The 16,114-nt window shown below is 27.6% G+C and overlaps 1 protein-coding gene across 4 annotated transcripts in view; it reads right to left on the bottom strand.

Annotated features, from left to right (window-relative positions):
- Positions 1 to 16,114, bottom strand: part of LOC123299129 (tyrosine-protein phosphatase 10D-like) — a 43,847-nt gene that overhangs the window by 16,201 nt on the left and 11,532 nt on the right. For all 4 annotated transcript variants that reach the window (XM_044881371.1, XM_044881372.1, XM_044881373.1 and 1 more), the window contains exons 2-3: positions 1,410 to 1,691; positions 366 to 615 (exon numbers count right to left, since the gene is read on the bottom strand). In XM_044881371.1, the coding sequence (XP_044737306.1) occupies positions 366 to 615; positions 1,410 to 1,691 (532 nt within the window). The remainder of the gene's footprint in view (positions 1 to 365; positions 616 to 1,409; positions 1,692 to 16,114) is intronic.

The raw sequence follows: 16,114 nt of genomic DNA, 5'->3' as shown, positions 1-16,114 counted from the left end.
TTTCATTTTTTATTATTTAAAAAAGGTAGCGAAACACTATTTTGTATCACCGGATTATAAACGGTTTCACTTTTTATGCACATAATAGGGGGAATTTCAGTGATAGTTTTTTGTACTTGAATGTAAGTAAGATAAGGAGAAATTATTTTTTTTTTGTTATCAAGATTAAATTAATAAATATTTCAGAAATAGAAAGCTTCTATACATTTAATTGTAAAATATTTTTCAACCATCAGTGCATATTAAAAAAATAAATATATTCAAAAGTACTTAAACATTATAATTATTTAGAACTAAAATCAGAGAATTATTATCATTATTTTTTTTAAGAGAAAAATTAAAAAGCAAATAAAATGATCACTTACTCGTTGTAAAATTTCTTGATGTATACGCGACACTTTCTTTACCATCAAATATTGTAAATGCTTGCACTTGATATGATGCACCAGGCGTTAAATCTTTAAATGTGTACGGTAATTCACTTTCTTCAATTTGAAATTGCTGTGGTTTTGTTTTATCTGAATGTGATAATGGTACTAATTTCATACGGTAACTTGAATGACCGCCTTGAGCCGGCGGATCCCATGATACTATTGCTGTTTTTCCGCCACGAACCTAAGAAAACAAAATATATTTGATTTAATGTTCATAAAATGTAGGAAACATTTGGAGACTTTTATTAAATAAAGTCGCTAACATTTTAGACTCGATTATTCGGAAAAATTTACTTTATTGTAATAAGTGCTTATCATTGAACTGCATTAAACACAGGGCTTCTCTGAACAGGTTTATGACACTACGACCATTGAATTAGTTTGCCATGATTTTACAAAATTTTGAAAATTTGAAGACTTTGTGGCTTCTTTGTTGACGGTTTTTGTTTTTAATTAGTTATTATAAATATATGTTTATTATAAAGAATGACAAATTTGTATGATAAATAAAATGTGAATAATAAATCATGCAATTTATTTTACATGTTTAAGAACTGATTAAGGATCAATAAAAAAATAAAAATTTAATTGCAAAACCCAATAAATTAGTCACCATCCACAGTATGTAATCAAAATACAGTGTTTATTATTATAAAAACCAGATTGTAAGTGAAACGTATAATTTCAAATCATGAAAAATATAAATTGGATTTAAACACGAAACAAAGTTATTGTAACAATTTGAGGAATAGTTTCAGGATCCCCAAATTTCGTTAGAATTTCTAGGTCGCTCGATGATGGATTTAGATCCACGTATGGTTTTAGAAAGAAAAATAAAATTTTGAAATCAATTTGAAAACTAAGATACAATTGATCTCGAAAAATAAACTTTGAGGAACAAATTAAACAGAATAGTTATTTTTTAATTGCTTCTTTTTGAGAGGATTTAATAAGTTAATTTTTTTTTCAACTTACGGAAACTGAAAGGTTGGCTGGTGGATCTGGTGCTGTTGTAATACTCGCCGTCCACGTCAGCCAATCGGTGTACGTTTCATTAGAATAATATAATCGAAAATCATATTTGGTTCCTGGTAAACCCTGTGAGAATTGTATATTGTCATCAACAATATCTCTGGACGCTATAGTTGTATTTGGAGCTGGAACACCATGAGGCGGTGAATAGTTCAAACGATATGTGGCACCTTCTTGTCGTGAGATTCCTGATATTGAGATTACAAGGTCTGCTGTTTCTGTTATCTGTAACAAAAATATCATATCATTTATAAAAATGTTTTATTTCTGAATAGGTAATTGATTCCATTTTTGATTTGAATTACCAAAAGCGTAATGAAGTGTATAAGAAATTGAACTAATGTTTTTTCATTAGTTGAGCGAAAATTAGTTTGGAAATACGAAAAATTAATATGTTTGATTAAAATTACAAATTTTCAAAATATCGTAATGTTTAGAAATATGCAAACTATTTTTATAAGCATAATATTCGGACAAACAAAACAGGTTACAATAATTTTTTTAAAAGCATCAGCTTATTTTGAATTGATTTGAAGCTTCAACGTTTAATTGAAAAAGCAATTTAATTAGCCAATCTATGAATAAATTTCGGTAAGCTCTGATTGTATTAACTAGATCGTAAATATTGTATTTATTTAGAGTATTATAAATTTTTACAACGATTATAAAATTTACAATGTTTTTCCGCAATCGTAAAAGTCTAATTTTTTATTATATGCATTACAAGTCATGTCCAGGTTTTTATCTTTTTGAAAGTGGCGGATTAGAGGTCCAGTGAGCAAAATCTCTTAATAGGGCCGTTGTTTTTTTTTAGTCTTCGATAATCTACTTGGTATCCCCCTTGTGGTGTCCTTTCTTATAAATTTGTCTCCTCCCAATTTTTTTCGTCTTCGTTAATGAATTTCGTGCCTCCTTGCCGTGCCTTTATATGCAAATGTGATTTTTACACCAGTGTGCAACTGCTTCCCTTAAATTCGCCACTGTATTCTGTACTCAACAGAAATTGTTGACATTTACTGCGATGAATCATCTTATTCACTTCATTAAAAAAAATATGGAAAGATTAAAATTTTGCAACAATCGTAATAAATTATTACCGTATTGAAAAAATATAATTACTTTATAGTTTTACCATATATTGGAATTATACAGAGTGATTAAAAAAGACCAATTGCATGGGTACTATTTATTTTTAGTGCCTACATTTTGTTTATTTCTAACAATTGTCTTTATAAAATCGGGTACACTATATCGGATGGTGAATTTTTACTGTCGAAAATAGGTGTAAGTTTATAAGAGAGAAAAATGGAATTTTGAAGCAAATAATTTTCCAATAACTGACTCTATTGTAATCAACTCTTTTAATCCATGTAATACAATTCTCAAACGTTAGCAATAAAAACAATTGCTGTCTTTGTATTTGGATTAGTGTAAGAACTTCTCTCCTTATATGACCATCATAATTTTTAAATCACTCGTTACTTCAAGCATACTATTTTTGTATAAATATTATAATTATTGTTTTTAACTTGAATAACTAGTTCATAATATTTATTATTTTACAAATATTACATTAAATTTTATGATGGTGCAATATCTTAAACAGTAATCATATAAAGCAAATCATAGAGGTATGTAGGCACTTGAATTTATTTCAACATAAGTGTTAATTTTATATTTAATAAAAGCCGATAATCAGTGGGAAACGATTTAGCAGCTCTGTCAGTGATGAAAGAAGACACAAAGGAATTTTTTCGACATAATAAATCTTTTAAAATAAGTTGCAAATGAAGCATCTGTAACGATTTAATTCGGTTTTTGTTAGGGAAGTTCGCAAATTATCTTTGAAATTTGGGTGTTTTCTACAAAACATGGACCAAATAAAGTATTTTGTTTCAGGGTCAAAACATGTTTTGTGGAATGTATATTCGTTTTTTGGTAAATCGTTAATAAATTTTGAAAAAAAATTTCTTGTAGATTTCATAATAAGCCACCACAGCATTTTATCATGCCTTTCTCTGTACCCGGGAGAGTTACTAAATATTGCTTTTCAATTAAATACTTGAAATATGCTTTCAAATTAATTTTAAATAAATCTTTTTTTATTAAAATAATATTAATAACAAATATTATGCAACCAAAAAAAAAAAAAAAAAAGATTATGCGAACGTAAAAAAAAATTTAAGCGTGATGGAGAAAAATTGATTGTTTTGTGTGTTAATGACATCATCGCTTGAATGATAAAATTCATTTTTAACGCCTTTTGAGTTTATTTCTAACTGATGTTTATTAGCAACTGTAACGGCTAAATAGTTAATAATAAATCAATGGCAGAGTTAAAGCGGCCACGAAGTTTTGACCATTTTTTATTTAGAAACATGGAGGTAAGTAATCCCTAAATGTTTGAACAATACACCGGTCATTGAAAACAAAAGATCACTTGAAAAAATTGACTATTTATCCGAAATTTTAAGAAGCTATATCTACCCGAAAAAAGTTTATATCAACTATAGCTCAGTCAAAAGCTTAACCTTTCATGCTAATACTTTTTTATTGATTTAAAAGCGTCTACTGCTTTTTTACGAGAAAAATTGTTCTATAATTTTTTATAGATTACGTACGAAAACGTACCTACTCGGTCCTAAAAAGTGGCAAAAGGTCGCAGCTCTCTTCAAATGGTCATATTCTGAAAACGTGAATTCTCACAAATAATCGTTTGAAAATTTATTTTAATTGATAAAAATTCGGATTTATTTAGCAACGGCTAAAATTATAAACATTTGACGACATTTCTACAAGTATTTTGTTCGAATGTTTGACTTTCATGTTACATTATTTTAATAACAAAACCTAAAAGAAAGATTACCATAAACCAACAGTAGGTACAAATAAAAAAGTCAACTTCAAAGTAATATAAACTTTTTTTTAATGTTCATATGTTTATTATACAAATTTTATTTTAACTTCAAAACAAAAATAATAATAATGTTATAATTGGTATTTATTTCACCTCCCAGAGTGAACAAAACGATGCCACCATATTCGTTTGTATTGTGTAAATTGTAAGTAAATAAGATTATTGTACATTGCACCTAAATATGTGGGTTTCTACAATGTGACAATTAACAGATTTATATCATTGTTTTATACAGTGTTTCTCATTTTTTAGACCAACGCGTTCAATTTCAATGGAATCGATTTTAACTATTCGTAACCTTATAATTTTGAGTAAAGCTTTTTATAAGCGCGCTTTCTTGCTTGTCTATATATTCACTAGACTTTGTTTGCTGAGATAAAATTTCCCCTTCAGATGGACGTCTGAAAATTGTTCATATAACTATATATAAAAGCGTAAAGATGCTTAATTAAAAACATTCACCAAATTGGATATGGTCTTATAGTCTACAAATATAATACGATTTAGTTTAATAATTAAAGAATGTAATTTCAATTGTGAGATATAAATTAGGTTTGCTTTTCCAGTGCACTCCCTGCGTTAGTTAACGCATCCGCTCATAGCTGCGAGACGTACTTTATCCATAGTTAAGATCAATAAGAAAACAAAAATACGAGTAACAGCCCCTATAAAATAAACTCTGAAAAGCATTGCAAGGCATACCTATAATTGACACGCTATATAATTTAAATACATCAAATAAAATGATATTTACATAAATTTTCTAATACGTACAAACTACTTTTACAAATTGACTTTTATTTTTACTAATGATTTTACCTTTCAGTTATTTTATTTTATATTATTTTTTTTTATAATATTAAATATTATTATTTAAAATGTAATGAAAGCATTAAATTACAACATTATTATTACATATAAAGAGTGATTTACAAGTTAATATATTCATGCTAAAAATTTAATAGTTTATATTATTAAGTTGTATGTATAATTAGAAAAAAAAATCAAATCGTGAGCAGCAGAGCTTGGCTACTAAGGTTAAATTTCCTTCTAATAAAAAGTTTCTTATTATAAGATACTTTTAATTGCAATGGAAATTTTGTTTGCTTTTTCGAGTGTTCTGAGACTGCAGAGGTGCACTTAGAATTAAGAACCGTAACGGGGCTACGACATACTTCACTTGATATTAACTCAACCAACATACACATTTTCAATCCTCTAGCTCAATTTGAAAAGACTGTGGAAGTGAACAAAGCGAGAAAGAGGAACTGGAAAGTTGACACTTCCCAAAAGCACTCTTTTGACACTAACCCAACCTTTATAAAGATTTTTAATCCCTCTTAGCTCAATTTGGAGGGGGGGCTGCGCATTGTATTAAAATGTCAAAAAATCAAAAAAGCCAAATACCCGAAATGCTGAAATCAATTTCCGCTATAATAACTATCCCACTGCCCTGATCTGGCTAGTAAACTAACCCTATAAACCGAATTAGAAATTCCCAAAATCCATAAATAGTGTTCTGGAGGCTACAAAATGGATTTATAACACAAGCCCAATATCACCCCGTTGACCTTCGATACAGGACACATAAGTCTAAATTTTCTTAGAAAAGAGGATTAAAAACCTTTGATGTCTAAAATTTAATTGGTAATTTTATATACTCAGAGATTTTTGTGATAACGTTGTAATTTAACCAAGTTGTTATCTGTAGAAATTATGTATAATATTGCTGTAGTCTTGGCGTATGTTTTTATTAATTAAAAGATTAAATTAAAAATTAAATAAAAGAAATACCTGTATAAGAAAAACAAAATAAAACAGGTAAGTACACATTATATGAAATACTAGTCATTATCTGCCCGCCCCACTGGTCGACGCAAATTACTTCTGCTTGAACCTTCGTTAATTGCTTTACCCAACAAAGCCTCATGATGGTCTTTTGGCTTGGCTTCTGATATCAGTTTCAGAAGAAGAATCTTTCGTTCGCATGCGATTATTTTTTCTTAAAAGTCCTTTTGTCTCTACCTGAACCTCATTTACTTTACCTATTTTGGGACTAAAACTTTAATACATGGTATAAAATACAGTCGCTTCAATCCGCCTGTCTGTCCCTAATCCCTATCTGCATCCTTAGATCTTTAAAACTACGCTATGGATTTTGATACGGTTTTTTAAATAGATATAATGATTCAAGAGGAATGTTTATATGGATAATACATGCATAATATAGTAGAGTAAGGAGTTGAAAGGGATGTGCTTCAAAAACATAAAAAGTTGTGCATCCATTAAGCTCAAATATTGACAAAATAAACAACCAGCTTCAAGGATTGTTTTTAACTGTTTTTAACCTTCGGGGGTGGAAAGGTGGTGCGAGAAAGTGGGGATGAATAATCAAATATTTTCAAATATACCTGATGTGGGGTATTAAATAAAAGAGCATGACGCGTACATTACGAAACTGTAAACCCTCCGCAAAGGGATTTCGGGGGAGGAGTTGAAAGTGGGGATGTTGCCTTGCAAAGCGGGTAGTTCACAGCTAGCATAGTATAAATTATTATTTCTTTACAAAAGACGTTGTGTCGTACATCTAGAAATGATGAGCAATTTTCAATCTGAACAAATGGATGTTTGTGTTTGAAATCAGGCAAATCTCGTTCCTCATACTTTGAATAATCAACTCACATCAAAACCTGCTGTAAACTTATCCTCATTTAAATGCATAAAAAAAAACTAATTAAGATTAATGCCAAACACTTATAAGTTTAAGGTCAAAATTACCATATTTGCCAATCGTTTTGTATTACTAATCTGATTGATGATGGCATTGAACGTCGTCTCTGATTCTCAAAGCATTAAACAATTCATTAAACAAAGTAGTTATAGATATAAATTAACCGATGCGGTTAATCCCAAAAATATTATTAATATTTAACATAGACTTTCCTCCAATAAAATTACTTTTTTTGATATGTTACATCCTTTTAATAATTTGTCCATGAACCAAGGTTTTTTTTAATATTCTGCTTCACTTAAATTAAAAAACGTTAATTAAAAATACATAAATTAACAACATTATAATATTAACCCAATTAGAGTAAACATGACGAGCTTGAGTATCAGTGTATCTGTGTGCCTGTCTGTTGCATCGTAGCTCCTAAACGGATTTTGATTTTTTTTTGCAAGGTAAATTTTTTGAGAGTGTTCTAAGCTATGTTTCAAGTTCGAGTTTATCGTTCCGTGCCCGATAACAATTAGAAAAGGAATGATGATCTTTAAACAGCTGAGTAGATTTTCTTGAACACTCTCGATCAAATTATACCTTTCAAACAAAATGAAATCGATTCATCCGTTTAGGAGCTACAATTCCACAAACGAATCGATCAGACCTGTTTTGTGATATAAGTTTCATAATACTGTTAAAATTTATAGATATTTTGCTTGTGAGCATTTTTAGATTTAATGGGCAGGATAGGTTTCTAAAAAATGCTTTTTCTATAAGTAAAATATACGGAAATCAAAAATTATTTTATCGTAAATAAAAGGTGGGGTGCTAGATTTCAATTGTAAATATTTTATTGAGAGATATTGGTAAAAGCAAAGTCTTTTTCAAAAGCACCTTACACTCTTTTACGATAAAATGATTTTTTCTTAATCACTCAATTTTTTTTTGAACGTACAGAATTTTCAGCAAGTTACAATAGGGAGTTTTCTTTAGTTTTTTCCAACTAATATTTATTTCTACTTTTTATCTCAGCCTATATTGAAAAAATCAGTAGATATGGAAAAAATCGTTAATGCTGAAGATTAGGGTCGAAATAATTAGACAAACTTATAAAATTTTGGTACTGTTATCGGTCCTTGATAAATGTGCGAAGATTCGTTCAAATATTGTTACTTAGATACAATCCCAAGTTACTAAAAGCGTGTTAAAAAGATTTTTCAAAACAAGGTTTTATTTCAATAAACTAGAAGAAAAAGTAGAAGCTTTTATTTATAATTACAAAATAAATTGAATTTTCGAATATTTATCATTTCTATTTCGTCAAATATTTTAGAATTCTATTTGCGGATAATTAAATTATTAATTGAGATTGTTATGAAAAAGTCGAGAGGTAAATGTAAAACTTTAGCATGATAGGATAGACATCTGAAATGTTCGATAGATATCCAATCGTGTATTACATTCGAACTAGATTTCATTTTTCCCTTTCAAGTTTAAACAATCTTTGTTTAAAAGAAATTTTCATAAATAAAATTTTCCGCTAAATATAAATTATGGTATTATTCTCAAAAGTGGATATATAAATTTAGAATCATAAATATTTCTGGTGGAAATATATTATTAAATTCGTGGAAAGTTATTGGCAACTGTTTTGCTTTATAATCAAAAACTTTGAAAAATGATGAATGCCAATTATATAATTTTTTTACTTGGAAATTTTGTTTTTGTGGGAAATTTTATCTTATTTTAATCTTTATGAAGTTTGAACTTTTTAATGGGTTATTTATGATGATAATTTTTTGCAATTAGCTATTTTGCATTGTAGAAAATAATCTTACAGAATTTATTATGTCTATACTTCAAAAACCGTGTATTATGCGCCGTACATTATTTTTCCGTCTTCAGTGATGAAGCAGGGGATTTTTATTTGTTTAGGTTAGCGTGGAATAAGAATAATTAGAGTTATACTGGATGACATAGTATTTAGTTTCAAAAATTGTTTAAATGTAATTTGAATCGTTGATTTAATTGGAAAATCCTTTGAGGAAAATAGAATAATAATTCGTCGTTAAAAAAATTTCTAACAAATTATTCTTATAATTAATTTAATGAGATTTACATTACCTTTTAATATTTTTAATTAGTTTATTAAAATATTATTATAAATAAATATGATTATTAAAAAATTTATGTTTATAAAAACATTTGAAATATATTAAATACGTTATTGAATCTACATTTTTTTAAATTCAATATCTGGATGACCGAGCTTTGCTCGGTTATTCGCCAATAGATGTCAGCAAGAGTCATATTTTTCACTTTAGACTACTCAAACGCCCTTTTTGTTATGTTATAATTTGCATTGTATTTCATTAACTACGTTATACACCAATAGATGTCTGATGAATTTTTCATGAAAAGACGGATAAAACGACATTTCTGATAAATGAAACCTAGCTAGATCGACTTATCGCCCCAAAAAACCCCTACATACTCATTTTCATGAAAATCGTTGGAGCCATTTCCAAGATCGTTGATATATATATATATATATATATATATATATATATATATATATATATATATATATATATATATATATTTATATATATACAAGAATTGCTCGTTTAAATATATAAGATTTATATCAAGGTTTGCTAGATAATTTCGTAAAACAATTCTAGGTTTTAAGATTGTTATTGATAACGGAAAGAAAATTTAAATTTTTGGTTAATAATAAATATTGTGAGCCACTGAAAAATCACTTTGTAACCCTCTTTAAGAAGTTTTTTGCGAAAATATCAATCTATCAGAGATCAGGTTCCTCGAAAGGTTGATTTTCAAACATCAGTGCGAAATCTATAATTTTAGGTTTACATAATGCAAAACGATCGTTTTTTTAGGCTTATTATGTAATAATTTTTTCACTATCATTCTCTACGTCTTTAAAACAATCTAAAATTTACGGATCTTCAGACAAATAATTTTTTTTGTTCAGTCTCTTTTACTCTATTTTACCTCATTATTACTATAAACGTTAGAATTTGCCCATACTTTGATACTTGTGCATAGTTACAAACCAAATACTAATATATTTAAATATCATTCATGAATCATTGAATTCTTCTCATAATGCATCTCTATAATTTATTATTTTATTAATGATTATTTTGTTAATGTTGAATAAGTAATTCAGTTTTATTTTTACTAGTTTTCAGAATTATAATCGATGTGCAATTAGTGTTTCACATTGAAAGTTTTCCGATTAAAATATTTTTTTACAAATATAATAAAAATTCCACTTTCAATTGAAAATTTCTAATTATAAAGAAGTTCATTGTTTTCTTATTGTCTATGGCATTCATTCAAGATAATATTCATAATTTAATTTTTAAATCAAAGTATTAAATTTCTGTAAATTAAATATTTAACGTGATGATATTACTAATGTGCTTAGTTCCAGGACCAAGACTGCACATTCTTGAAACCTGTTAGAGCTAGGTAAATTTTGATCAAAAATATTAAAAGTATAACCCAAATTTAGTAGGATTACATACTTGGTTTATCAAAATTGCACAAAATTTGAATGTGATAAAGCAAAAATAATTTTTTTGGATTTTGATGACGTCATAAAGTTAAAAATTTGATTTTTTTTGATAACACAGGCAAATTTGATCCGAACTTATTGGAATTTTTTTTGAAACCCACTAATTTTGGGTCATTCTTTTCAGGTGTGATATCAATTTTTCGCTATCACTTATGTGCTTAATTTCGGGACCAGGTCTCCACATTCTTGAAACCTATTAGAGCTAGGTTAATTTTGATCAAAAATATGAAAAGTACGACCCAAATTTAGTAGAATTACATATTTGGCCTATCAAAATTGGACAAAATTTGAATGTAATAGAGCAAAATTAAATTTTTTGGATTTTGATGACGTCATAAAGTTCAAAAATTCAATTTTTTTGATAACACATGCAAATTTGATCCGATTTTATTGGAATTTTTTTTGAAACCCACTAATTTTGAGTCATTCTTTTCAGGTGTGATGTCAATTTTTCTCTGGCTATCACTAATGTGCTTCATTCCGAGACCAAGACTCCATATTCTTGAAACCTATTAGAGCTAGGTTAATTTTGATCAAAAATATGAAAAGTATGACCTAAATTTAGTAGGATTACTTATTTGGTTTATCAAAATTACCAATATGGTACTTTTTGATACCTTTTAATGAACAGCGAATATATATTAATAATAATTACAATTTTAATCCAATTTTGTTTACTCTGTATTATTTACTCAATTGTTCCTCATAAAATCTGTGTTTTTCAATGTAATTTGGATTCCACCTAGCATAAAATGATTCATTAAAAGTCGTTTGTATTAAAGAAGGTTCTATATGTAAAATTTTGAATACGGGTATTTATTTAAAAATTAATTTTTGTGTTTTAAAATTTTTAATATAATTTTAATTAATAAAATTTGGGTCATTTTATTACTTTTTTAATTAATTTTAAAATATACAATTTAAGAATCCATTATATTTTTTTTGGAATTCTAATAAGAATGTCCTTCACTGCTAAATATATTAGCCAGCCAGCAAATTTTTAATCATAGAACATATGATTCTCATAACAATTTCAAATTTAATTTATTGTTGTGTAATATAAAAAAAAAGTATTATTTTGTAATATTTTATTAAAAATTGGGTGGGTCTTTTTTATAGACTACCTACATCCAAGTCAAAAACATAGCTTTAAGAATAAATATTTCGAAAAGAAAATTAAGACAAAATTTTGAAAGGAAACGCTTAGAAAAATTGTAAAATTTCTCGAATTTGGTTGAAGATCATTTTCTGTAGTTTTAAAATTCCATTAAAGAAAAAAAAATTTAATTTAAATTGGCGATATTAATTTTATAGTATACTTATGGTCTAATCTAAAATAATATTTTAAATTACCAAAGCATTTCTGGTAAAATGCTTAGGGAAATGTGTTATGGTTTTGGTGGTCGCAACAAAATGAAAAATCTAATTTTTTGATAGATTCAAACACCAAATTTTACGCAAACATGAATGTTGTGTAAGTGAAATGGAATGTAATTAAAACTTGATGATTTCCAAATAGTTTTAATAAATCCAATCAAAATTTACCCATACAAGATGCTTCAGGATATCTAAGTGCACTCAACTTTCAGAAATGATAAATGTTTGTCAGTATGGAAGTTCTTTTAGTCCGAAAATCTAAATCGAAATTTTCAGCATATCGTTACGTTTAAGGGCCAATCATTGCGTAAAGAGACTAGCAAAAACAGTGCGTAAAAATTGTGCCATTGGGAGGGGAGGTGATTAAATTTGACATTTTTTTAAATTCATTCATAATAATAAAAAAAAAAGTACAATGTAACTAAAGCAAAGTAGTAAACAAAAACTCTCAGCGGGGCCATATGGATAAAATCACGTTTACATAGTTATTTAAGGATGTACGAGCGTCAGGTAAGTTTTAGAAAAAAGGCTTGATTTTTTTATATGAAGTTGAACCAAGTGTTAGAAGGAGTTTATTTAATTAACATAACATAAAATGATTTCAAAAGTAGGCATATTTAACATTTTTCTTATGAGAAAACGATAGATGGTTGATATGTTTTCATAGATTTCTCCAAAACTAGTCGGTGGAAATTTAAAAAAAAAACATTTAAAACCTTAAAAAATATTTTTTTAATTTTGATGGTTAATAATTATGTTGTAACTTAATAATATAAGACGAAAAGTAAGAATACAATTTTTCGATATCTGGAGTAATTTTCAATATATCAATATAATTGAAAATTTTGTTTAATTATTTAGCTTTCGATATTTCGAAAACCAAGGCAGATATCGAACAATTTTATTCTTATTTTTCGTCTACATTCATGAAGTTATAACATAAGTCATCTTCAAAGTTGAAAATAAGATACAAATAATTTTAACCACCAGTCTAAACTTGCCTTGGCGCCCGTACTACCTTAATAATACTTCAAAGGGTATTTTATTCTGAAACACTCTGCTTTCAGGTATATTATTGCTGTAACTCTCATTAGAATATGTCACGTATATAATAATATAAAAAGTAAGTAGTCATTTAAATTAAAATCTACACGTATGGTAATTTTTTTAAATGTTTTTGTTACCGCAATATATTTATCGCATAAATTTCTAAAAAATTAAAATATTAAATATTACATTTATTATAAACAGACAGACTGACAGAAATTAATAATTCTAGTATTATAATTTTTGTAGGTTTATTATACATTAATAGGTATCAACTATGTACTATGATATAACTTATTAGAGATGCGGAAAAAATCAAAAAATCTTGTATTTTGTATAAATATACTGGTACAAAAAAATTTTAAAATTAATAGTTATTTAAAAACTAAATGATGCAATGGAAAAATTTATGTGAGGCCGATGATGTTGTGTTAAACCTGTGTTTATCTTTATCACTTTAACGTATAAACCTATAAACTATTAAACATATTACTTTTTGTTATTGTTTACTTTAATCATGTATACGATATTTATTTACATCATGGTCTCTTGATTATAATTGATGTTTTTAATTGATGTATGTATCATTACAGCGTAAACTAAATATTGACAAATATCTTGTCTAGTAATCTTAATTAAGAGAATTGAAAAAAATACACTTGAACCAGGACTCGAACCCGGACTTCTTGGCTTCATGTCAAGCGCCCTACCAGTTAAGCTATTCGAGTTCTAGACACAGAGTGCAATTTTTTCAACTCATTGAATTTTTATTTTTACTTTGTTTATTCACTTATTTATTATTATTACTTTTTGTTATTGTATACTTTAATCATGTATATATTAAACATACATTGATTTTTACGTAATTTTGTGTAAGGAAAATTTAGCTTGGTATTGACCTTTGTAATTGTACGAATTGCAGTAATCAAAATCCTTTTAGCTCACCCACTTTTTGCATTCTCCTCTTTTTTAATAACTCAAAAATGATATTACTTGTTTGTATATAAAACTAATATGATCCATTATGATTCTCAAAACATAATAGCACCACAATAACACGTGTTTAATGTGGTGTGTACAGTTTTGCTTAAATACATACATCACAATGCTGTATTTTATTTAGGATGAATTTTTCCTACAATCCCAGTAATTGGAATAAATTTTGATTTTTATTGAGTTCCAATTATCGAAACCTTACTGTATAGTATTTATGTTTAAACATTTAGGGGTGTTTTAAAAACATTTTTAGGGAAATTATCTCAGTACCTTTTGGCTTCTTAAATAGGGTAGATTTTTGTGTAGAAATATAGAGACACTTCGAAAAGAAAATAAAAATGGCTAGCATAGTGAAAAAATTCTATCACGTCAGGTCTTCTTGCAAAACTCATTTGAAAAATCGAAAATTTGAGTAATTCAGGGAAATAGGAGGGGGGTATAATAATTCAAAACTGGAAATTGTCAGTTGATCATATCCCAACAAATTACCGATGTCTGTTTAGTTTGTGCTAACTCATACGGGAAACAGAAGAAGAAAAGCGAAAACATACTCGGAGGAGCATCAAGAAATTTAAGAAAATATTTCAAAAAGAACAAAAGTGAACTAGTTTCAAAGACAAGAAAGGTTAACTGACAATTTCAGAGACTAGCATCATACAAATCAATTCCATTGATTAGTATCATCCCTTTTAACGGCTGCAATTATAATTAAATTTCCGGTTTTTGTCGTTTTGCGAGAAAATCTATCATGATTTATTTTAGATTCAGTATATGTATTAATGTAATTGTGAAAGTTAACCAATCAATGATATTAAATCAAATTCAAAATAGAAAGAAAATACGTCATATTTCGCAGACAATTTCATAATTCTTTAATCAATTTAATCAATTATATGTGTATTTTTAAATAGAGCCGCCACGAACCAGACTTGATTTTCAAGTAACAAATACCTAAATATAGTTTGCTATAAAGTGAAACTGGAAAATAAAATTTATTGAATAAAAAATGAGACAGTATAATAGTAAATGTATACATTCAAACATTATTCATCTTCGTCATACACTCACATGTCAAACATTTCGGAGGATATTCTATGAATTATAAGAGCGTAACATAAAAGTATTTGTGTAAAGTTTAGGAAGTTGTGGCAGGAAGTAATTAATAAAAGCATTTACAAGTACCTAACATTATTGTGATCGTCCGTTTTTTTACCCGACTGAGCAACGCAAAGGAGTAGTAATGTGTTTATAAGTCTATGTATATATGTGTACTCCTATATCACTAGAGAGCAAACGCCGGAGCCGATTTTGATGATTCAGACGATCAATCGATTTATCTCAACCTTTCAAGTGCTACTGAAGATATTCCAGTAATGAAAATTTAATATGGCGATTGACAGACGGTAATTGCGAAGATGTGTATTCCTATGTGGCACACTAGACACCAAATTCGTTGGCCGATTTTTATGATTCATACGTCAATCGATTTGTCTTAACCTTGCGAGTGCTAAAGGTAATAATGAAGACTCAATATGGCACTGCAATGTATTTTTTCCACAATTTTTTTATCCCTTAATCACATAAGCTCTGAGACCCAAATAATATTATAACAGTACAATCATGACAAAATGTGGAAATTAAACTTCCGTTTCAAATTAAACTAAAATTAATTATTTCTTCTAAAATTATTTCTTAGTTTTTAAAAATATATAATTTGTACTTTGATCGATTCCAATAATAAAAAAATTTGATTCATTCTACTTTTAGATTCCATTGCGTAGTAAACACATAAGCTAAACAGCGACAAGTGTATAATAAAATACATGCATATATTTTATAAACGTTGTTGCGCTCTGAAATCTGGTTGTTCGTCGAATTGGAGTACATATACTTTGAATACTTTCTTATTATTTGTTTGTTATTTTTAAAATTTATTACTTTACAACAGTATTGCTGAATTTTAATAGCTTGAATATATGGAT

The sequence above is a fragment of the Chrysoperla carnea genome, chromosome 4 (assembly GCF_905475395.1).
Source record: "Chrysoperla carnea chromosome 4, inChrCarn1.1, whole genome shotgun sequence".
Lineage (NCBI taxonomy): Eukaryota > Metazoa > Arthropoda > Insecta > Neuroptera > Chrysopidae > Chrysoperla > Chrysoperla carnea.
This window is presented reverse-complemented; position numbering and strand designations above follow the sequence as displayed.